Source organism: Vidua chalybeata, chromosome Z (assembly GCF_026979565.1).
Source record: "Vidua chalybeata isolate OUT-0048 chromosome Z, bVidCha1 merged haplotype, whole genome shotgun sequence".
NCBI lineage: Eukaryota > Metazoa > Chordata > Aves > Passeriformes > Viduidae > Vidua > Vidua chalybeata.
This window is the reverse complement of record NC_071570.1, coordinates 68,868,788-68,894,948: the sequence shown is the minus strand read 5'-3', so window position 1 is coordinate 68,894,948 and position 26,161 is coordinate 68,868,788. Positions and strand designations below refer to the sequence as shown.

The 26,161-nt window shown below is 35.6% G+C and overlaps 1 protein-coding gene across 8 annotated transcripts in view; it reads right to left on the bottom strand.

Annotated features, from left to right (window-relative positions):
- Positions 1–26,161, bottom strand: part of PAM (peptidylglycine alpha-amidating monooxygenase) — a 119,862-nt gene that overhangs the window by 37,031 nt on the left and 56,670 nt on the right. For all 8 annotated transcript variants that reach the window (XM_053931666.1, XM_053931670.1, XM_053931667.1 and 5 more), the window contains exons 5-12: positions 18,899–18,986; positions 11,829–11,914; positions 10,045–10,128; positions 3,602–3,650; positions 3,060–3,127; positions 1,381–1,461; positions 1,200–1,276; positions 816–919 (exon numbers count right to left, since the gene is read on the bottom strand). In XM_053931666.1, coding sequence (XP_053787641.1) covers positions 816–919; positions 1,200–1,276; positions 1,381–1,461; positions 3,060–3,127; positions 3,602–3,650; positions 10,045–10,128; positions 11,829–11,914; positions 18,899–18,986 — 637 coding nt within the window. The remainder of the gene's footprint in view (positions 1–815; positions 920–1,199; positions 1,277–1,380; positions 1,462–3,059; positions 3,128–3,601; positions 3,651–10,044; positions 10,129–11,828; positions 11,915–18,898; positions 18,987–26,161) is intronic.

Here is a 26,161-nt window from a genome sequence, read left to right as displayed (position 1 = left end):
CTGAGATGCAATCTTAGGGTGCTCAATGCATAAAAAACTCTTTTCTTGGAATGCCGCAGCACATACTCCCAGAATGGAGATATTTCCATAGGTTATTTCTGCTTCTCTACATATGCATTAAATTACAGTTCCAAGAACCACAGCCAGCTATGAGATTATTAATATTATATGTATTTTCACTGCTGTATTTGTCCACTTGATCTTACAGGGCTGTGTCTGTCACCTGCAGCAGAGTAGCATCAGTGACTAACACAGTTCAGATTTCTTATTTTTTATTATTAGTAATTTCTGGTTTGATTGTTTTTCATAAAAGCCTGTATATTTTTATACTGAAAAAAAGTAATTTCAGTATTGGTCCAGATTTTTTAAGGCTAGATTTTGCAATAGGTCAAAATACCTGAATTTTATAAGCTTCTACGCATTTTCCTTTTGAAATAGTGTAGAGAATTGTGAAACTTTATTATTTCACTATAAACAGTTAATATTGTCAACTGATTGAAAAATATATTTTCTAGAATTTATATTCTGAATCCTTCTCTAACAACAGCCCAACATCTGACTAAGTCATCTGGCAGTACAGCTTCACTTCAGAAGTCTTCTGAACACTTCAGCAAAGTGAATATTCACATAAGTAACATCAATGAACACTGCATAGAGTTAAATCTTAAGTAGACCAGACAGCATAACAAAACATTCTAGCAGAAACTGTTTCTTAGAATTACCTTGGAGGAAGACATGAAAAAAAAAACATTTCTACATATAACCAACACCCTGGTAAAACAGGTTCTGAAATGGAGCGAATAGATAAAATTTACCCTATATGTGTCTCTGTAGTTCTGCCTTCCCCACTGAACACACATCTGGCTGCTAGGATATCATCATAGCTAATGTCTACTGGATATTTCACAGGGTAGAATGCCTGAAAGAAAGGATGATTCACCACAATCAGTGAAAGTGCTTCATATTCTCTCTGTTAATAGACATTGATGAGAAGGATGGTGCTACATATCTGAAATTACTTTTGCGTCATAATCTAATTGTGATAATACTGGGCAATATTCACTTCCAGGAGCACAACAGCACATAACCAGTGGAAACACCATGATGCAAATCTGTGGATACGTGTTCCAATTCAGCTTCTCAGTTTGAAACAAAGATAATTAATATTTACATTCAGAACTAAAAAGAACCCAACCAACCTGTGGTAGTTGTGGACTCTGCCTACCAATCAACGTCCATTGACCATTTCTCACTCTGTATCCACTCACTACTTTACCTATAAGATATCAATATACATAAGAAGTGAGATATACTTAAAAAATTATGTTGCAGGGTCAACATTTTTCTGTTAGGTGTTTGATATTCCTATGTTACTCTTACCTAGTCTGTGTGTATGAACTCTGTAGGCAAAAAGGTGCATTGGAGACCTTTTGTAATGGCAGGCAATGTCTGCATCAACCACTGTAAAAATATGGCAGCAATAAACAATGACAAACAGATCATTTATCAGAGAAAAGTTGAATTACTGTACTTCATTCAGTATGGTTTACAAAAAGCATATGTACAATGGACAACAGATAATTTAAAAAGAGATTATCTTATATTTCAACAGTGTCCATCTCAAAACATCTGCAAAGAAAAACTAATAAAATATAGTCCAGGTTACTTGAAAATTACTTAATCTGCTGACATATATATAAAATCTTTCTGGCTGAAAGACAGAAGAACTTCTTCCAGTGTACACTACTACTATTTAACAAAATAAAGTAATACATTTACTTACAGACTCTGTTGGCAGTTGCTTAAAATAAACATAGCTATGGTAAATGATCTACTCAGAGGAAAATTAAAATAAACGGATACAATTCTAAACTGATACAATTTACAATGAAGTCTCAATTATAAAGGCCCAGACCTAATTTAGATTTAGACAAGAGACTTTGTCACAGAAGTGCTGTACAATATTTACAGGGTAGTACTTGTGTTAGGTGCAGTAACAGTACCTAAGGAAGAGACTACAGAAAAATCCTGATGCCTTTCTGAGAGATATTGCCACACTACCTGTTTTAACAAATTTAATGCTCCACTTAAGAGCTGTCAATTTGACTGAACATGAGAAGGAAGTTATCAGCAACTATAGAACTGTGTTTGCCCTTTTCCCTCACGCTTCCAGTTGAAAAATTAAATTCCTACACTGATCAAATATTCTTGGGGATAGTCGAGGATTAATTTGGTGTGTTTTCATATTGGAGAGCAAAATATTTTTCATTTCAGTTCAAATTTTAAAATGTTTCAGGTTGCTGAATTCACTAAACAGTTGTAGTCAGCTGAGCATTTGACCACCTCATCATATTTAGGCAGTTAACTGTGAATGGGACAAATGATGCTCTTGGTTATGTGCTTAAAACTTTGGTATAGCTGAGTACAGTCAGTGTCCAACTTCCTTAAAACAGTACATCCCATGCTAGCTGAAGAAAGGATTTGGGGAGTTTCCAAGCTGAGTTTTAGATAAAATTCAGGATTCTGAACAGAAACAGTTTGGAAACTTTTTATTACAGTTTTTTTATTTTTTCAGCATTTTGACCTTTTAACCAACTAGGACCTTACTGCCAACATAGGAATAAAATTCTTAAATAGCAGCTCTTTACTGGTAGAAATTAATTTTTTAAAACTGAATTCTTAGTAGAATCACAAAAGTCATGAATGACATATGAAGAGAGTCCAAAGCAGTTTATGGCTTTTCAGAGGGGAGAGAAGGAATTAGAAAAGAGGTAGGTCATTTTTTATAAAACAGAAGATGAAAATAAATTAAAGAAATATTCATTATTATTTGTACACCTTGTGTTCATACAGCATTGATTGCCTTTACTGATGTAGTCATAGGAAACAGGATACGATCTTAAACATAACTATTTTTTTCCTCATTTGTTCAATCAGTCAAATAAATATTTTGTTCATCTACATATCAGCAAGCCTCTGTCAAATTTTCTTCCACCATAAGCAAGAATAATAGATCAGAAGCTGAAATCATATAATCACTTTGTAAAATGATAACTCACCTTTCTTGCCTGGTGGTATGACTGTGTTCACAGACATCATAAGATACATTCCCGCAATCAAGGGCTGCCTGCAATGGAAAATCCAAGTTCTGGTAAACAAATCCTCTGTAAAACACAACTTCAAGTGATTTGATATGCAATACCATTTGATACCACTAATTTCTAAACACTGGATTACATCTGAAACAGGTCTCCTAAAAACGAAGCTGTTTCACAGCAGTTCCCCTCTCCCTCTCTTTTTTGTTACCATTTCTAAAGCATTTTCTACAAAGTATGTGAAATAGGACAAAACTATCATCTGCATAATTGCTGTTCTCATCCCAGATTTCTAAACATGAATCTCTTAAATTGTATTAACCCAGTATTAATTTCAGCTGTGTCAAGTTTCTTAGCAGAAATGAATTTTTTTGCCAGTTGTGATGACACAACTTTGTAATTCTTAATATTGTGAAGTATGTATTATTTTTATTTCAAATGCTTTCAATGGAATCCACAATTTCTATTCCAATAAAAAATAGGTAAGCACTTTTAAAAATACTCACTTTTGATGTGTCAGATGCAAAGTTACACCAGAGCAGTCCTTGTGTTTATCTGTACAAATTGTGAAAGTTTTATCATTAGCAACTGAATCCCTGCAAATTACTACATATTAACAAGATTTCTCTGCTGTATAAAAAATAACAGAAAACAGAACAAGTTTTAATCTTACTTTGTGCAGTAAAATTGTTATACTGTGGGAATACTACTGAAATTCGCACTAACCTGATCATCTCAGTACTGCATTTGTAGAAATCCTAATACAAAGAAAAACTTCAGTGGATGAAAACTAGAGTACTAGAAAATTTAGACCTTTATGAACTAGCATCTGGGAAATGAAACAGTATCATGTTTACAATAGTAGAAAAAGTAGTTTTGTTTCAAACAAATTTATATTTTGATCAAAGTTATAAAAATGAAAGTTTTGTGAAAAGCAGTAATTTCAGACATTAATAATGCAGCTGCCAGAAATCTTTGTAATGAAAGTCAGCAGGCGAACTGGATATTCCAATACAGACAGCAATTCTACTTAAAACTGGATATCCTAGAATGTGAGTAAAAATAGCTAATTCATTTGTCAGTGTACTGTATCATCATTAGCTGATATGTTTGACATTTTAATTTAAAGATCCAGTCGTCTTGACAGTTACTAAATTATAGTTGGGCATCTGGGAGTTCAATCTTTGCTCTTTTTTAAAGCAAGTTTCTTGTTCTTATATTTATACAATAATAGCTGTAGTTAGAAGATGGATCTAACTCCAAAGTAAGTAAACAGAACATTCTGAAAAAATATTATCCAACAGTATATGTTTCAGGTAAGAAAGAGATCAGAGTATCTATGGTAACAACTGATAAGTTCTGAGAGTTTTTCCTCCCATAAATAGCCAGATTCCAAACTGAAAAAGTAGTGCATTTGAACAGAAAAAAGGATAATGGGCAAAGTGGTACAATGCATGGAAACTTGACAGATTAAAAACAGTCAGTTCAGTTTTTCACACATTAGCTATTTCAGTCACCCCATGTGTCACTATTAAGGGATAATACTCAGTTTGCTTTTTCTCATCACTGATAGTAGAATTTACAAGAATTTGTTTTCACTATGTACACAAAATAGATCTGTAAATTAATGTATGTGTTATTCAATTGAAATAGCTCCTAACACAATTTCACTGCATTCTCATAATGCTCATAGCATCTACAAATTCTTAGTTACTCCAGCTCTGCGCATCCCAATAAACACTTTTGGATATAAAAATCTGAATCACTATACCACAGTTGCACCTTTACAAATAGCAACAAAAAAGCTAAGTCTTCATTTTATACAGAAAAGAAAAATAAGAACAGTAGCTCTTTCATCATAATTACTTACAAGAATCAAGACTACCAAATCAAGAACCCAAAAGTGCCAAAAAGACTAAGCTATTACGACAAAAGAAGGGGAATGGTAAGAGAGCATTCAAGAGAAAGAGAAACTAAACTCCTTCTCAATGGTTTTAGAAAAAGTTCAATATATGTATATACCGTTAATCCTCTTCCCTGTATGGTAGCTTCACTTATAATCCCAATACCTCAGTGTTTGCTACAAAGGTCTTTGTAAAGTCTCTTCTGCCCCACTCTCCTAATTCTAAACTATTTTTTTGTTATTTATGTAACACAGGTGATGCTCCAGAGCTCAGTTTTTATAAGTCTGTTAGAACTCTGCACTACCTGAATTTCAATGGAAATTGGAAAATGTTTGCTTCCTCTCAGAACATTATTACTTAAAGTAATAAAATTTAAAATTTTAAAATGCAATCAATAATTTTGAATCTCTCAATTTTGGAATTTTAGTTGAAAACATCACCATTCTATCTTGAAAATAGCTGCAAAATTATCCCCAAGCCATCAAACTAATTTCATATTTGAAACATTTAGCCCTTACTAGGTCATAGTCATAAAAGTAGCATCATAGAAGGAGGGGGAAAAAAAACTTCGAATATTATTTCTGTTTGGCAATATTAAAGTATTTTGACAATTTGAATTTTCAGAGCATTTTCAAAATGCTGATGGCATTTTCATCTAAAGAGAGCAATTTCAAAATGAACTGAAGATAGTTGTAAAGTTGCTACTAATTATTACAATTGCTACTATATAAGGCAATCATCTAAATCAGTATCAAGAGAAGCACAAATTAACTTCTGGCACAAGTATCTAATCTGCAGTCCTGTGTTAAGAATAAAATAATGTATGGATACATTAGTCTAAACCTTTCAGTAATTCCTACAGTGCTTTACAATTCTGTTTGTAGTTATGTTTAGCCATAACCAAACTAAATGTTTTTCTAACAACTACAGAGGGATGTTGGAACTGATGCTTCCCTGCTTCTTCCTCCTTCAGTTCACCTCTTTGAAACACTCAAAGCTCTGAACACTTTACCAAAGAATGCTGACAAGTTATGCTCTACCTTTTGTGCTTTGTGCAAGTATAACACAATCATATTAAATATTCCCTGCCTTTATTTACCCATATCAAACAAAGCCAATGGTGCATGTTACACTGGCTTCAGATTTTAAGGATATAATTTTTAAAAATTGTGCATGACAACATTGCAACAATCATTCCAAGTTTAACTGCCAATAAATGTTTAAATGTTTTCTAAGAGAAATATCTCAAATACTAGAAATACTCAACAGTTTTTCAAATTAAAAAATCGGACCTGATGTGAAGGCAAATCCTAAAGAGAAACACTCTCCTTCTGTAAGCTGATTTTGCTAAGACTTCTCAAGCAAGCCTGACAGGCTTTCTGCTAATCTGTCTATCCAGATCTACAGTCCTGAACTCTTCAATTACATGCATGATAATCTGCCACAGACATTGAGACTTCTAGGACTTCCTAGATACTTAAAATTTTATGTTTTTTTTACTTATAAAAACAAACACTCTTCAAAACCTACTTTCTTTGCACTCTGAGTATGGGGATTATAGATTACTGAGCACTCTGCTCAAACTATTTATTCAGCTTTTTCACTGCTCTGTTTCTAGTATTTCATAGGAACAGTATAGCACTCATCCATGGTGACTAGAATACGTACAAGCTTCCACTGCAACAGAGTGGCATTTTTTATGAAGCTCCAAACCCATTGTTATTTCAAAGTCAACCCTTGATTTGTACCAGAATATCCACATACTGCCTCAGAATTGGCTTTGATTCAGTAAAGGTAAGAAGTAAGCTCAAAAGTGAGCACAGCCCCTGAGGAAGAAAATTCCAAAGCTAATGCCCACAGGGAAGTAATTTTGTACAAGTTATATTTATTGAGCAAACACATGCAGCACAAGAAATTAACTTGAGATCCTAGTAAAGAAAGAGACAAATAATACTGCATATAATATTGGTATCTAATATGTGATACATAAAACTACCTTAATTTTTTTTTTTAATGTAAGTCAAGGTGCTTGTACTTGCCGATCTGTTCACTTATCCAGTATCAATTCAGTAAAATTTATTTTTAAGTCTAGTATGAAAACTGGAATGAAACTCCCCAGTGACATTTTCACAACTTACTTTCCAGACAGAAAGGAGACAATTGTTGATCCTGGTTCAATATAAATTTTTTAACAGGTGAAGACCTCATAAAGGTCACAGATGACTGATTTGCTAAAAGAATATAAAAATATATCATAGCCATGAATCTCTGTGAATATGAAAAGCTAATTTTATTCAAGACACTGGCATATTCAAGAGAGTGTCAAAGAGAAGCACACCAAATCTAATGTTCAGAATAATATTCAGAGTAATGTTCAAATAACAATATACAACTCACATTCTTATGAGGAAACAGATATTTTTAAGACATCTACTAGCTTGGTGGCCAAAACAAATTACTCTCCCCAACCAAAAAAAAAACAATCCTAAGAAAACACTAAGAACCCTACACTCCACTGAGAAATTATATGTTATTATATGCAATGTGGGTAACATAATTCTTGCAGAGAGTGATAGTAGGGAGAAATAATCTACTCTCAGTGAAAAGGTGGGGGTTAAGAGAAGAAGCTGAGAATGCAAGACTGCATTGTTCATTGTGCAAGAAAAGAGAGAGAACAAGAAAGGGAATGAAAAAAGCCAAAGCTGAACACAGATGAAAGACCTCCTCATAAATTTGCTCCAAGCATATTGACAAAAAATTGTAAATTGCTTCAAACAACGCAACGGATACAAAACACATACAAAATGCTCAACACATACAAAATGACAGAATGTGAAAACCTTCCATTTCAGAATAGCTAAAAGACCTTATCATTGATAACTTCTAAACACTTTGATTCTTGGGAATAACAATTATATTCTTCTATGTGCTGGAAAGGACTAAGATAATAATATGGCAGATCAGAAACAACATTAGCCTTTGTTATACAAAGGGAAGGAAAAAGAAAAAAAAATTCTAGGCATTAGAAAAATACAGTATTTTTAAAAATTCAGATTCAAAGGTGCTTACATAGAATAATAAAATAAGACCAGGATTACAACTGCACTGCATATCCCTACAGCCCCAGTTCAAAGCTGACTGGGCCCCTTTAGAGACCTAAAGATGGCTAGATTTACTTTTAATTTGAATCTGAACTTGAAACACTTATGACTATATAAAAAGGCAGACAAATTTCTGACAATTTTTTACTTGTTTACTTATATCCACTATCTAGGCATAATTCCACAATAATTTTTGCTTTTACAATGTAAATAGTAAAGAAAATTAAATAGAGAAATCAATATTTTTCTAAGATGTCTGTTCACATATTTTTTTGTAGAATGTATTTTTGGTTTTCCAGACTGAATTTTAATCTGTTTACTTTAGACAAGGTACAGTAAGTTTTATTTTATTATCTGAAAGTAAAGTGCATATGTAAATATTCATTCTTAGCTCAGGATTATAGGTAAGAAGGGACGGAAAACAGAATAATTCTGGTCTAATAAAATGTCCTAAACCTTCATAGTAGTGTTCAAAGATATTCAATGCAGAATTTTTAACAAGTTTCACAAGTGTTTTTAAATTTCAGGAATAACCTAAAGGGATTTTTCTTGTCTGTTGATAACCACAGGCATAAGAACAGAGTAAAATCATACGAATACAGTCACTGAAGATTGTATGTAAGTACACGTAGTTGTTGCAATTCAGAAAAGACGATAAATGATGAAAGTGTTCAGTTAACTTGTTATGCTTTCAGGAGTACATCAAGGATTCCAAAGCATTGTTCAGAGTTTACGATTCTGACTTGCAAGTAATTACAAATATTTGTAATATTATTATATATTATATATATAAAATATAAAGTATATTTTATATAAAATACATAAATATATTATATTTATATAATACATTATTTATATAAAATATAACTACTACTTTATGTAGTAGTTATTTATGTATTAGCACTCAATTTTAATCCCATAAGTTTTGGAGGGAAAAAAAGCTGTATGTAAAATTACCTACTCTCATATTCAACTCTTCTAAAAAGAATATTTTTCATTTCATTTAATTAACCAGCTATTAAATTAATTCTGTCCAGCAAAGGGCCACGAAGATTATGAAGGAATTGGAGCATCTCTCCTGTGAGGAAAGGCTGAGAGAGCCTGTTCAGAGAGAGCTGGATCTGGAGGGAGGGTGCAAAGAAGAGGGAGCTAGGCTCTTCGGAGTGCTCAGCCACAGGACCAGAGGTGATGGGCACACACTGAAACACAGGAGGCGTAAGGAAACTTTTTCACTGTGTGAGTGACTAAGCACTGGCAGAGGTTGCCCTGGGGTGTGCTTCTACCCCTGAATATACCTGAACATGGGTCTGGACAACAGGCTGTAGGCGGCCCTGCTTGAGCAGGGAGGGCGTGGGCCAGATGACTTCCAAAGGTTTGTTTCAATCTCAACCGTTATGTGATTCTGTGAGGTACTCGATGACAAGAATAACAATATTGCTATGCTTGAAATGAGCATTTCATCATAAAAAAAATCAAAAACCAAGCCAAACAAACAAACAAAAAAGACACTGTCTCCATGAGTTACCTTTTTTTCCAAACACAAATACTGTGACTAGTTGGCCAGTGAATATTATCTGTTCACAATCTGCTCAAGTATGATGGCAGGTTAAGTGTGTTCACACCTATTTGTTTCAACTTCATTAAACAAAACACTGAATTATATATGGAAACCCCCAATTTCTCCCTAAACATAAAATTATTAATCTGTTTATTGATCACTTTAAGTCATTTGCTCCACAGTTTTTGAAGAAAAAAATGGTGTTCACCTTTCAAATATTTATAGAGATAAATTAAGTTTATGAAGTCAAGTTAATACAGAAACTGTATTCAAAATACGTCCACTGATCTTTGCAAATGGCACTAACAGAAAATTCTTTTCTACAGGTAAATATTTTTCATTATGTAGATGATACAACTTACAGAGTAAATTTCCAAAATGCATACCTCTAAATGCACTAACATCTCCATAGTGTACCTGGAGAACAAAGTATCTGCTACCCGTTTCTCCACCAACTCTGAATCCAACACCTAAGAGAAGGAAAATATATTGTTTTCAGAAAAAATAAAATGTAAGATGATTCACCATCACTGACAATATCAAAAAATACAAATCACTTCACTGGCTAAGAGTGAAGGGGTAGAAAATTTCAGACACCATTGAAGAAAACTTTGTCCTGAAACCCAGGAAAACCACTAGCACATCATCCCAAACAGATTAAGAAGCTAGGACCATAACTTAATTATGAATAAGTATCTGCTCTATGCAGAGAACTCTCTCAATCAAAGAACATTAATACAGATTTTTTAAAAATCCAAAATAAAAATGAAGTCTTACTATCCATGTAGGATTTGGTGGACCTTTCATTTCTCATATAACCTCTGCATGATACAAACTAATTAACACTAACTTACTAAGAAGAATTACTTATTAGAATGAATTACTTATTAGAATGAGAAGAGAAAAAGGTCTGCAGTAAGATACTTTTAGATTTAAATTAATATTATATGCAGAAAAAATCTTGAGGAAATTATGCACCTATGTTACTTGATAAGAGAAGCAAGCACAGGCACAAAATACAACAGAGAAGCTTGTAATAATTTGAAAGAATGAAATTGCAAATTATCACATCACCAAAAGGGATTTCTCTAAACCAATTCTACAATTAACATTCTTTAAAAGAAGCAGAAAAAACCAATTTCGTTGTATTTGGTCAGAGAATCCCACAGTAAAAGGTAAAGCCACCTTATAAATGGGACTGCAGCCTCTCTGTGCACACATGAGGCATCTTTATGAATACTCCCTACAAACCTATTATTTTTGCACAGCTTACCAACAATAAAAGTATTGATAACTGGGGTTTAATAGCAAAACTTCTACATAATTCTCTAAGTACAAAATGTCTACAGAATCCTCCATGTAACATTTTTTTTTATCTTGACATTCTGATAACCAAATCAAATAACATTCATGTTGGTAAGTGTGTAAATGGATTATTTAAAAAAGCATTTTCATGATACTGCCCCTGGCTATGAAAATGGGCAATAAAAGATGAAATAAAAAATACTTAGCATTCAAGGTATTTTCAGATCAAGGCTATACAGATGGTAGATATTTCTAAGACCCTTAGTGGTAATTACAAAGAAGCACTTCACCCTTTTTTCCAGACATACCACTCCAAGTAGCTTAAAATGTTTTGATTTAATTCAGCAGGGTTGTCTATTATACAAGAAAATGTGTATACAAGCATGTTGCTCAACTGCATCAAAGCATTAAAAATTAAAAACACATTAAATTCTCAACATATACTTTAAACACGAAAATGTTTCAATTTATTTGTGCTTTCCTAAACAAACAAAAATATTGTAATATAGTTTGTGTGCTACTGAAAGATAAATAAATGGTAACCTTCTAGTAACATATAGTAGGAAATGCAAGATTAATGCTATATAAAAATAAACAGTATAATATGATATTTATCTCTGCCTTTTTTATCCCTATAGAAACATAATGGTATAGCAAACAGAATAACAAAACCCCACAAGTATATTAACTAGCATAATACATTTCATAGTTAATTATGTTAATTATTATGATGTTTCTACAGTTTCTATCAATTAGACATAATAAAAATATTATAGGCTGTTCTCAGCTATCCCAGGTTTTTACTTCCATGTCCTCCTTTTTCCCTCCGCCCCTGCACACAAGAACTCCATATTAAAGCCAATACCTTTGGGCAGCCTGGTGGGTGGAGCATTTCTTGCCCAAGCATACAAAATGTTAGATTTATCTTTGCATGTTCCTTCATCACAGTCCCTAAAAGTATGAGGAAAGAAAAGGGATTATAATTTTTACAGTTTTGAAATCAGAAAACAGCAGGTGAGTTACATGCAAAACCACTAATTTTAAGATCTATGAAGATTTTTTTTTGAATGTATGCTGATTAAACACAGTTATTTTAATGTAGATTGATTTAATGGATATTGATATATGTTCCACCTTCTTTTATTTCCCTCCCTTTGCATTAAGGCAGTGTTAGACAGTTCTGATGGGCCCTGTCAGCCTATTAATCAGTGATGGAAAAAATTAAGGAACATTTTATGGTAATGAACTGTATGAAAATTTCTAGCATTATTAACTCAAATGATACAAAATGCCAATGGCTGCCACGTTTACACAGATGAATAGGACTCATGCACAAGCAGGAAAATATCCCCACAAAACATAACATTGGTTATTTAGAATTAATTTTAAAATAATTGTCAAAAAAAGTGAGAGAAAGCTGTATGTGAGCTCATTGCTTTAAGTTAATTCTTATTCCATTGCCTGATTTCTTGTTTTTCAAAATAGGAAAATTGCCTACACATATATACGCATACACACACACAAAAGAAACAATCACCAAAAAAATGCAAAATGAAAACCCAAGGGAGAACAAAAAGAAAAAAGAAGGGTTTGCCAAGTTAACAGGCCACAAACAGGTCACAAATATTTACAGTAACAGAGAGTTTGAGTTGTCCCTAGCCTCTGCAGCTAGCACCTTGCAGGTGACACTGAGAGTGAAGAATGAAAGATTCCCAAAGACTGGTAAATTCTAGATACCTTAAATCTGCAAGAACTGGTAAACCTGAGGCAGACACACTACCAAGTCTAAATGGCCAGATGCAGTCGTACAGACAGCACAATGTACCTGGACCACATCCAAGAAGGCACTGACTGCTATATGTGGGTGTAGGCTGCATGATGATACACATGGATAATCAAACAAGGGACCCTATGGAGCTTTCTGAACACCCACCTAGAATACACTTCTCCCTCTTTATCCTGAATTAGGGAAAAGGTTTATTTACACGGTGTATTTGTACCTTCTTCCAATGGCAAAGCATCCATGGCCCTGAGCACAAAGTGTAGGTGTGCAGCATACACAGGTATGACTTTTAGAAAGCTTCACCCTGAAACTATTCAGACTACATCAACAGACTCAAGCCAGATGTGACAAAGGTTGGTGTCTATGCCAGTGTTTCATTCTAAATCAAAATGGTACAGGCTGTTTATCACTGCCTGTAAAATGACACTTGGGAAAACATTTGCGTATGTAAGGCATGGTTTCAGTCACCTGCAATTGTGGGGAAAAAAGAGTGCCACGCAGTGTGAGGAAGAGTATGAACACAAAAAAGATCAGGACATCTAGCAGATGCAGCTCGATCATGTTTCTGCTGAGAATAGCTAAGCCATATGTGCAAATGATGATGACACTTTCCAGGTATGTCTCAGAAATAACCAGCTCTTCTGGCATGTGTATCAAACCACCTCAGTAGGATATCACACATTTCTTTCATTCCAGTGAGCTTTATTGCAGCCAAGGTAATGTATTTAGTTCAACTTCAAAAGCTCTGCCATAATCATGATAGTATTAAAACACCACTTCTTTTTTAGTAGTTATACTTACAACATGTATTTCTAGACCTTCATAACTAACAGTTTGATCACCTTCCCCTTCAAACATGCCCATGTCCCAAAGTACAGTCAAAACTTACTTCAAGGTAAGTAAAATGTTTTGATGGATGTAGCTGCAACTGAAAATTATGCAGCTTCCCACTGCTACTATACAAAAAACCCAAAAGACCTCATGGATCTAACCTAGTATTGAGCTGCACAATTTGGGAATGTGTTGAAGAGATTGTTTAGGAGGAATGCCAGAAGGAACTACAAGCACAGTCACAGCTTTACCACCACACTTTAGGCACAACTGTCTTTAATTTACACCACAGTATTTCTAAGAACACATTAATTAGGGAAAGGCCCTGTGCAGGCTGCTTCAAACTTGCTTCCAAGAGGCTACCAGAATGGAGGGGGAAGACTGTAGGTGACAAAGATGAACTACAGACACTGGTTTTTCATTTTGTTTAAAAAATGGTCAACCATCTCATTTCACCAGCAATGATAATCTTGAAACATTAAGTTTTCAGAAAAAAACAAACCTAGAGGAGATTGCAAAGAAGAGGCAATAAGATAAACAGATTGAAAAGCAGGGAGTTAGTAAAAAGTATAAATTTAACTAACAAAAAATCACTGAAAATCATAGCTTCTTTACATTAAAAAAATGAGATTCAAAACTGACTGAGTGACACAGAATACTTTAAAAATGGACTATAGCTGCATATTACACATTATTGTTCTAAAAACTGATTTTGACTCAAAATTTGGAATGGATTGGGAGAGGAGAGAGCTTACTGACTGCTTCCTGGGTCTCTGTGTTTTTTGCAAACTCTCCTGGACTTCCTAAAGGTATTCTCCCCAGTCTTGTGTAAGCCTAAGAGCTGTTTTTATTAATGACATGGGGGTTTTGACTGATTACCTAGACTGAAAGTAAAATTTTCACTATATCAGCAAGACCAGTATTTAGGTATCCCTTTAGCCCATTTGCATTGGTTATGGTAACAAGTAACTTCTTTTATTTCTTTCTCTATTACACTGCACTCCTTGATACTAATCAATACTTTAAAAAAAGTATTTATACGCTAAAAAACTGATAATTGAGGCGATTGAGTAAGACAAATAATCATTTTCAGTTCTTGAATGTTGCAGAACATTCTGGGGCAGTGGCACTGGTAAGAAACTACACCTAAAAATACAATTCTTTCTACTGTCCCCCACTCTTCATCATGCAATGAAATAAATGTCCTTCACTGAACTAGTCATGACATCTTTTGCAACCTCTACTGAACTATTGATGTCAAAGGCATCTAAACCCATTCTTTCCTGCCAACAGAAACAACTGTCTGATAGAGGAATCACCAGGTGGCCATCTGTGACCTGCACGTATACATTTGTTTGCATAACTATTTAAAGTTGCCCTGCCTGATCTCAAAATAACGGCTTTATCTATGAATCAGCTCATTCACAAGATATTATTTCAGTGTTACATTTGATGCAGTGCAAGACTTGTCTTGCCAGGAGACTCACAAGTTCTGAATAATTCAACATTTTCTTTTAAAACATTCAAGTGCATTCCTGATTATCTACAGGGAATCTGAACTTTTATCAATCAGTTCAGGCATGTTACTTCAATTTCAACACAGTTTGTCAGCTCAGGCAAAACTTGTCATTGTGGCTGAACTGTTTTTAGATCAATTATGATCAAGGAATAGAAGCAGCTATGCCATTTTTTAAATGTACTGATCAACACCTGAGGCAATGAGCTCTGGGAAACATTTTTTTTTCCCCTGTGGAAAGGCCTATGGATTTCAAGAAGGGAGAACAACCTTTAGCATTTGATCAGATAAAGATTCTACCCCACTGCAGTGAATGTTGAAACCAGTGCAGGTTCCACACAACTTGACAGCCTTTCAGAAGGCCAGGGACACTTGCAAGAATAGTGTCAGATCACCAGAAAAGGCAGCAGGCCAGATGGGCATCACAGATTTTGGCTTAGCACTACTAATGGCCAAAGGGCAGCTAATCCAAACAGAGTAATGTGGATGCTTCTCATTTCTCCTCACTCAAAACTGACCTGAATGAAATTTCACATCTCAGGAAAACTAATTTTGATCTTCTATTCTGATTGTTCCTAACAGCCTATTTTTCACATCATTATGGTAAAGAAAAACTTGACTTCAAAAACCATATATAAATAATATTGCTAGAACTTTGAAAAAGAAACTAAAAAAAAAATCTGTGTGGCATGCCTAATTAAATTAAAGCTGGCTCTGTAAAAATGTTGAGCATTTAAAAAGTAAGGAGAGGATTCCTGCTAAACAAGTCTTACAGCGATCAGCTCAAACAACTGTTCCTTCCCTACTAGACAGAGGAGCAAGCCTTCAGGTAACTAAAGGAACAGCAAATAACCAAACAAAATAAACAACAATGAAGACCAGTAACACACAGTCACCAGAACAACTTTAACAAAATTAGGTTAGAAGTTCCTAGCACTCTTTAGTCTATTTTATGTAGAAAACACATAATCATCTTCCTAGCCTTGCAAATACCTGCAGGTAGAGCAAGATAAAAAGCTGAAAACTGCTGCAAAAACAGGGATGTGAAATGATGAGAGAGTGAATGAAGAGCTTTCATTTTGAGAATGCAAAGCAAACATAAAACCTCAGAAAATACACATAAAAAATAGCAAGATCTAATCAAAATCTGCATATGAAAAATTGAAAACAGCAGATTTAAACACAACACTAACATATTTGGTCTGGCTTAGAAAGTTGTTGATAACACACCAGTGTTTGGGAAAGATCTTAGTAGAGGCCACAGCCAAGCCAGCTGACACAAACTGACCAAAGAAATGTTCTAAACCGTATTACATCCACTCAACAACTAAAGGTAATAGAAAATTCATTCTTCCCATCCCTCTTCCTTCTTTCTTCAAAACTAAACAAAAAAGGGGGAGATGTGGTGGTGTGGTTTCTGTTATAAATTCAAAATGGTTTGTTCTGGTTGCCCCCATATATGTTGGTTTACCCCAGAGTTGTATCCTCCCAATGCCCCCTCCATCTCCCCAAAGACCAACCCTTTATTCTGGATCCTTCCCCGCCAGTCAGTGAAACCCTGCCCTCTTCCTTTGTCTGTCACAGTAGCCCCACCCTTATTCCTAGAACCTTCCATGTCTATCCTGTATGCCTTGAAAGCCCATTGGTATGTTAAAACTATTCCCCACCCCTGTTGCCCCCTATTGGCTGTCACAATGTATTCCCCACCCTGTGCTCCTCCCCAGGTGTCCTCCAATTGGTTGAAGTTTGTATCCTCCCCTTGTACCCTCCCCTATATGTAAGTTGTTGCAAGCCTGTATTCTGTGTCACTTGTCCCTAGCTCCTCTCAATAATTAAACCCCTTGGGAACCCACACAAGTGTTCCCTCTCGTTCCTACACCTCGGATTCTCGATTCAGATTGGAAACAGCAGAGCAGCCTTGCTGCTTCAGGGTACCAAGCAGAACTGCTCACACCGCTACCCAGACCAACCCTAGGGGTTGTATAGGGAGTGGCCACTCTTGGCACAGGCCAGGAGATAGGGCTAGTGGGAGGTTATCTCCTAGTGGCCACTGTGTCTCACACACACACACACACACACACACACACACACACACACACGTTTGTTATTTATTTGGCTTTCAGAGCAACTATTACTTGTGCTGAAGTCCTGTTTCTTAGGAAGTGGCTTAGTGATGAAAAGAAGAGAATAAAATATTTTTTTTTCCTCCACTTTTGAACAACATTCGCTTTTGCTTTATTAAACTGCCTTTGCTTGGACACCTGAGTTTTTTTCCATCCTGAGGAGTGGAGGGATAGAGCAGCTTGGTGGGAATCTGGTGTTCAACAAGCTCAGTCCATCATAACTAAGTAAGTATCTTGTTTGTCAGGTAGGTCAATCAAGAGCAAAAGCAACATTAGCTGCCACACCGCAAAGGCTGTCATTGTGAGTCTTCTGCTGGGAGAGTGAAAGAACAACCAGGGAGCTCAAACTACCTGAACTCTATAGACTCAAAACAGGGATTTCAGTTTGATTCAGTTTTGTAAAACTTTGGTTTTTGGCGTTGTACTCTTGTACAACCTCAGAACTTGTGACTTAGGCATTGTCTCATAACTTCAACACAAGCTCCTGATCAATCTGTAACAACATAATTCTTTCATGTACAAATTATTCCAAGGCTCTATTAAAACTACTTTCAGAAATACAAAAACAACACAAGCTCCAAGTACAAACTCTACAGAGTTTTAAATAGAATACTCACCTATTTTTAAAAGGTCAGACTGGAAAACTTTTATGTTGGCGTATTGTTCACATTAAAGTATTCAAGTATATTTTATCATTTGAGATACAATAAAAAAGAACACAGAAAAGCTGTCTGCAGGGAAAAGAAATTTAAAGAAATTCTATGCTTTCAGTTTTACTTTTGTCTGAACTTCTTAAGCATCTGCTTTTCTTGCACAACTGTGCAAGATTTCATTTTCAATATTATAACTATTTGTTGCTAGGTAAATGGACGATAAGGCTTTTGAGGAAAATGTGTTGTATATGTCTAAAATACTAATCAAATTACTTACCCAAAACAAGCATTCAGAATGTTTTGGGGTATTTTTCCTGAAATTATATTATACTATACTGTTAATTCTAAATTCTAGGTTTTGGTAAATACTTGAAAAATAAATTATGATTACACAACTCTATCGGAACACCTGTATTAAAATTGTTCTACAGTTCAGAATAATTCATATAACCTTTGTAGCATCAGCAAAAATACTTCATCTGTTCTCTCATGAAAACCTACAGAAACGTTGCAAAATTACTGGATAGATGATTAATTTCCACCCACCTTCTTCACGTTCTCTTCACATTGCCTCCACACACCTATTTAACTGGCATTGAGTGTTTTCCTCTGCTCTCAAAATGCCTAGGCATTTCCCTCTGCTTAGGCATTTTGAAGCACAAGTCAACTACCAAATCAAATAATAATATTCTTTAGTTTATCCTTTGCTCAGTTTCATTCTGCTACATGACTTCATACAGAGAAAAGCAGCCAACTATAGTTCAAAGATTAGCTTTCTTGGTATTCAATGACACTCTCTTTACTACAGCTTCTGCCTCCTCCTTGAAGACAGTCAATTAGTCATGAAGAATATGGAGGAGTTAGTTTAAAAAAAAAAGCACTTTAAGTGTGGAAAGACTAGATTGTTATATATTTCTTCTTAATTTCAAATTTTCCTACTTTTCCAAGAGATTCTGACAATGGAAGAGGTTTAAGCAATTAACAGTGAAAAAGAGTTGGTTAATAACAAAAGCAAGATGCAGTTCTTACCAGTAATTTTCAGTAGAGGAAGGTTCATTACATCCAAAGAGTAACATATGATGGACTGTGTCCATGCTGGCATGAGGCTTAAAGTCAACTGAAAAAAAAATATGGCAAAACAAGTAAGCTATCTAATCTCACCGTAAGTTACATAACCAAGACAGTCTTGTGCCATTTTTCCCTGTAATACTACAAATAAGGCAAGTACATCCCCACCATTTATTTGCCTTCTGCATTCCACTTACACACGTTCCTTAAATTTTCATTCAACAGCCTTCCTTCTCAGCTAAAACACTGTATATATCTCATCTTTTTTTATTAAGAAAAGGAAACTCTAAGTTCCTAATGAAAACCACTGTATTTCCCACAGAAGTTAAATATGATAATAAGTTAATATATCAGTGTATCCCAAACCACAAAATTTTTCATCACCAACCTAATTTCAATCTACCTTTGAAATCTAGACTTGTGACTTAATAATACTCTTCTAATTCTTTTCTGCTTCATAAAAAATACAAACAAGCAGTAAATTACAGTTAAGAGCAACTAAATCTTTTGCATTAGTAACATCTTCTTCCAGTATTCTACCTGGCTTGCTTTTTTCCTGCATCTTTCTTGGGACAACTGTTCCAAGAAGGGATTAAATCTCACTAATAAGTCAAATCCTTTGGAATGAAAACCAAGATTTGTTTAAAGTTAGCATCATCTCACTGCCCAAATATTTCTCATTATTAGAATATTAGATGTGAATGTTCACCTCTCAAATGTCTATTCTTTAAACTATGCCACAGATAAAACACTGGTTTTGTTTCTCAAGTACTTGTGATCCTGTTTAGCAAAGTAAAAATTTTATCAACATCATGGGAGTAATATTGACCATGAATGTATAATGTTGGCATTTCTAAAAGCAAACTACATTCTTTTATTACTACAGAAAAAATATGCCGTTGCAGGGAATGCAATGGTTTTTAACTTTGTACTACAGCAGAAATTCTGAAGACAAGTTACTGCTGCCTCTTCATGAACACAGACAGTGAGAAGCCTCCAAGTAACTGTCTTTTAGCTGTTAACAGGGAAGATGGTGAAGCTGCAAACCAGTGAAACAATATTCTGCTCCTGAGATTTATGGCATTACCTGCACTCAGAAATCAGTATTTTAACAAAGAAATGTGGCAGGGTTCCTGAAATGAATGATGATGTGGGTTATCGTCCCAGTTTCACATGGGAAAAAATATCAAATAGCTTCTAACTCAATTTCTGGAGCTGAGATCTGTCATAGAAAGTAAGGAAAACCAGCCAACAGTTAAAGCATGTAAGTCAAGTTTTAGCTTGAAGATAGGTGGTCAGACTGTAAGGAAGTGAGCATGCCACAGCTGAGGGCTTGGTTTGAGAAATAAGAAATTCCAGTAGAGTAAGAAGTACCATAGGTACCACAGGGTACCAGAGGTACCATAGGTAAGAGTACATGTTCCATCCCGGGTTTGGGTTCAGATTAGGGGTTCTGATATATGTTAGTCAGCCGGTTCTGTGTACCCCTGTGTACCCCCATGTTCCCCCCGTGGTGGTCCATTCCAGGTCATTTACCACTGGAGCATCACCATGCCAGCCTTGTGGCCACCCCCCTGTTCACTCCTGAGAGTTCTGTGTCTGTTACCCCATCCCTGCAACCCCATTCATCCTGGAACCCTGTGTCCGCCCCTGTCGTGTCCCCATTCGTTGCCACAGTCTACGTCACTCCCCTGTTGTCTGTCCCCATTGGGTAAAGAGGGCTTCCGCCTGTATCTGCCCGCCCCCTATAAAACCCCACACGTTCCTTTGTTCGCTGCCATTTTGTCCATGCGGCTCTAGGGAGCGGCCGCTGTTCTGCATCGCAGCTCCACGCGACAATAAACCCTCTCCAGCCAACCGCAAGGACAAGGTGCACCTCCTTCGCCTCTCTGCCTCGCCCCAGTGCTGGCCACAGAGCGCAGCCAGCCCCCGCCGGTGCGCTGAACACCACAGCGCACCCCGGTCCCGCCGAGAAGCAGTGCCTTTAGCCGGGCTCTCCAGAGCTGCCCGAGACCGGGGAAAACAACACAATGCTGCAAGTACCAATATGCCCTGAGTATCATTCAATACTTCGAATGATATATGTAAATTAAGAACTACTAAAGTTGCCAGCATGAAGAAAGTCTAGAGACACCCCAACATCTTTATTTTTCTACAAGCAAATTCTACTTGTTTCATACACAAAAACTTAATTTGTTCTATGGAGACAATTCTTGTTTTGATGTTTTTATCAATAAGGATTAGTAGTGAAATTAAGGTTTATGCTTGCACAGCAGAGGCAACATGTCATTCTGTGGAATTCCTATCTTACTTTTCAGATGTTTTGGATGTTTTAAGCTGCTGTTGTCAATCAAGAGATATTTCTGAAGGGGTTTATAAGCAGTTCACATATGTGAAATTTCATTAATTTCATTGTCAAAATTAATATCTGTAAAAAATGTCCTGTAAAGGCAGCCTTCAATAAAGGTAAAATTGAAGGTTAGGCCTGCTAGCTGCTAAAGCCACCACCTGTCCTGCTGCTCAATACTGTCTCTGTTTCTTTTTATTTTTCTACAACTATCCCACTGCATGTATTTATTCTAGTGGGTGTTTCAGGAAGTCTTGTATTCGCCCCACATAGTGCCTATTACAGTGGTATCCTAGAGCACAGACAGGACCTTCAAGTACTATTATAAAACTTATTACAAATACCTGACTAAATGTTATTCTTACCAAGCGCAAACAATGCACCAAAGCTAACAAAGCAAAATCAGATTTCTGGCATACACTATTTTAGCTGATATACCTCATGATTGCTTAAAGAAGCATTGAATAACCTCACAGTCAGTCTATGAGCTTAAGACAGCTTTGTATAGGTGGTTACAGTATGGTTCCTATACAGCTATTTTTCTTAGCAGCACACCCAGGAATATAACTTTCCAAAGAGAAGGTTAAAAGAAACAAACAAAAAAATCCAAGTAAAAAATCCTGTGTTGCAAAAGCCATACAGATTAATGTGGGATTCAAGCCAAATGCAATACCTGAACAGAATGAGAAAGTGGCCTGGGTTTAAAGACTATCTTGTTTGAACCACCTTGCCATGACAGACACACCTTCCACTATGCCACCTTTCTAAGACCTCCATCCAACGTGACCTTGAACATTTCCAGGGATGGGGCAACCACAGCTTCTCTGGGCAACCTGTGCCTGGGCCTCACCACCCTCACAGTAAAGAATTTTCTTCTAACAGCTAATCTGAACCTACTGTCTTTCCATTTGCCCTTGTCTTGCCACTCCATGCTTTTAAAAAGTCTCTCCCCATCTTTCTTGTGGGGTGAAGGCCACAATTAGGTCACCCAGAAGTCTTCTCTTCTGAACAACCTCAATTGTCTCAGCCTTTCCCCATGGCAGAAGTGCTCCATCTTTCTGATCATCTGTGTCGCTGCTCTGGACTTGCTGCAACATCCCAGCACTCCCTGTGCTGGGAATTGTCACTACCGAAGGCTTAGGAATTATCAAACAGCAGTCCTATTTTCCTAGTTGACAGCCTCCACATTTTATAGTAATGAACAGAATATTACTCAATAGTTAATTTTTTTAATGCATGCAGAAGTGATACAAATGATTACTAAAATAACAGCAGCAGCTTTCATATACATACTAAATGGAAGACAGACATAATTTCTTGATCAAGTACTACTTAGAACTACAAACTTGAAGAGAAACAGGAATGAACAGACCATGACATCAGTTTAACCGTAACCCTATGTACTTAAGCTATGTATTAATCTTTACAAACAATAATTCCATTAAAGTTGGTATATTTCTTGGCAATAGAAAAGTTTATACATCACATAACAGAGCAACAAATCTAGAGCTTCTCAGAGACCTTTATGGATGAGAAGTAATAAACCATCTAATTACTTCAATGCATGTTGCTGAATGTAGAAGGCTCAATTTCATTTCTACAGCATAATTTGACAGGGACTTATCATGAGTCAGTAAGAAAAACACATTTATTGATGGTCACCCATGTAAATGAATATAAGCAAGTGAAGGTGACAGTCAAGTTTTTTGGCTGAGAGGCCTGCTGTCAGACTAACTTTTTCTGAGTGTCTGTAGAGCACCATTTAGCTCTCTCTATAATTTAGTTATGAAAAACTAATTTTTACCAATGCCTGCACCATTAAAGATTCACCTGAGTTTCTGGTTTAGCTATTTATTCATAAACATTAATCAAAAGGATGCAGAAGAAAGCGACAATGACATGTTTTAAAAATAAAACTGGAGTAATACTTTATTGGAAAATCTCACTCATTAATTTCAACACATTAATCTCACAGCCATTTCACTTCCCAGGAGTAAAGGGTATGTTCCTAACATAAACCTAAATATACACCAACCCATCTCACAAAAAATATTCTCCTTAATCAAATTGGTCGGTATTTACAGCCATTTGGGACAGAGAAACAACTGGTTCAAACAGAAATCTCAGCCTTGACAGTCCTTCACTAAAGAACCTAATAGAAAAAACAGCATCAGCAAAATTATAGAGATGCATGTCTGAAAAACATCCATAGGGCAAAACCTGCTCTAATTCTCCTTCCAGCTGGCAACATTTCATTAAGTAAGTGTGATCGATTCCTTCCTCTGGTAGTGTCTGAGAACTGATTCTGAACAAGTTTGTGAATTCTGGTACAGCATCCCTCCAGTTTTGAAGTACAAAGTTATACCCACTGTCCCTATGCAAGCATGATTACTTACTGGTTTCCTTTAGGGAAATAGCAAAGTTGAAGTCTGAATTCAAAGTCCTTATATACAAATTTAATAAAAATACTGAAAAAAATGTTACAAAAGAAATTTCTACTCAATAACAATGTAGTACTGCCCACATAAAAAAGAAGCTCTCTCTTCCAAGGCTCTTATATTTCACCAATACCCAACAAAAATATCTTGCTGCAGGTTCCATTATAGAGCCTCCTCTTCCAAAATGTCTTGGAGGACAGAAGAAAGAATTAATAGTAAAAATAGGAAGGCAAAGTTAAGAAAAGGAATGAATTAGCAAGTCTTGAGGAAACTGCAAAGACAACTGGTCATAAAAATGTCTCTTTAAACCATAAAAGAAAACAAAGCACAAGGCATTTACTTAGCAAATAAATTGAACTGAAGGCAGAACATGTGGCTTTACCATGAAAATGTTTCAGGAATCCAGTTTATTGTTTCATTTATATGTATTAACATATCCTCATGTTGAAGCTCTACAGAACACACAGTCTTCTCAACATCACTAAACAGCAACCCAGTAACAGTTCATATGCTAGTTTTCTGTTGTTTTTGTCACAAAGCAAAACAGTATGTTTTAAGGAAAGTTAATTACACCATTTATTGGCAATTCAATGAAGGCAGATCCAACTTTAACTACAAAAATATAGACTCTATCCTTTCAAAAAGATTAAACATTTTCTGTGTGCCAGCCAACCTTCTGTGGCACACAGAACGCAACACAAAATACATGTATGCAAGTTAATAGTTTTCTACTTAGATATTCTATAAGGTAGGTCATTATACATTCTTTCAACTCTCTACAGCTGGATATGATTGAGTCTACTCTTTCTAATGATCATGTAACTTCTGTGGATTATGAATACTCCAATCTGAGCCTTTTCCATGAGGAACACTTCCCAGTGAAGCAAAATGGGATGGTCACATGCTTCACACTGATCGTATGCCTATTCATTTTTACCATATGTGGAAGTGACAAAAGAGGGAAAACCCAAAATTTTTCTTCTAATTTTAAAGCATACAAAAAAAAATCATATATATATATATATATTCCAATATATATTTCTTTGTAAGGAATGCTATCATGGGAACACTTTACGGTCACACAACAATCTGGGCTTTTTACAGATTGCTCATCAAGTTCCTCTTGCTCTTCAAAGCTCTAAAGACAACTAGAATGGTTTCTCTGTCCAGAGACCTTATTCTGCTTTTTAATGATGGGTACTCAGGAACAGTGATCACCAGAAAGGTGACCAAATCCTGTACAAGTCAGGTGAAGAATATATAAATTTTTAGGTCTGCAGAAAAAAATAAAATGGGTTGCATTGCATGATTTGCAGTGAGACTTTGTATAACTTTAAAGCAAATTCTTTCAGTATTCTTTCTTGAAAGAAAAAGTACTTTTTCTTTCAAAAAGTAGGTCCTTTTAAGCATACACACCATCAAAAGAAGTTTATGTTCCTTTAACACAAGCAACAGAACCTAACAAAGAATTAAACTATGGAATTTTTCAACTCAGTGACACACTAAATAAAAGCTGCTTAAGGAGGAAGTTAGTAGTATTGCCTTTCTATGAATCAACAAAAGCAGAAGAGTCTATTGCATATACAGCACAGCAAGCATAATTTATTCAAGAGTGAACACTCACTCCCTTCCTTCTATGCTCATTTTTTTTCCTTCTGGGGCCATAATCACAATCAAAATGTGAGGTCAGATTCTCACCTCTTTACAAACAGATATATAGAGAAAACACTGAAAAAAATTTAATCATTTTTCTTAGCCACTGTAATAAAACATGAAAATCAAAATCTTCTGAGGGATTTCCACAAGAAAATCCACATGGAACAACAATCTCATAATACACTACATCAAAAACTACATGGGATTCCCAGCATACCTTTATTGAGCGTAGGTATCCTAAAATGCAACAAAAGTGTAAAGAAAGAAAAATATTGTTTCATTTTGTACAGTTTATAGCATGTTCTGAAAGCAAAGCTATCTTCAGCCAAACCAATAAGCCTTCTTTCTATCTGAACGACTGTATGTTCATGGCAAGGCACAATAAAATTTTAACTACCACAAAGATTTTCTGACCAGATGGTGTTCTTCTGCTGATTTATATGATGACAGCATTTGTAACACATTACAGTATTTCCTTCTACTTCTCTGCCATCTTATTCATGCCATGCCATTAAAAAAAAAAAAAAAAAAAAAGAGGGAGAGGGTTTGTTTCTCCTCCAAGTAAAATCTTTCTGCAGCCAACACTGACTGTAAGTACTTAGGATTTACAACCTGTACCAGGAAGTAAATACACAGTCTGCTCAGCAGTGCAGAAATAAGTATCCGGCCAGAGACAGAAAGCCAATACTTTACAAATGGACTGTTTGGTCCTGACTGCCAGAGGCATCTGCATGCAGCTCCTTAACTACTATTACTCATGAATCTCCTCAGATACAGTTTTAT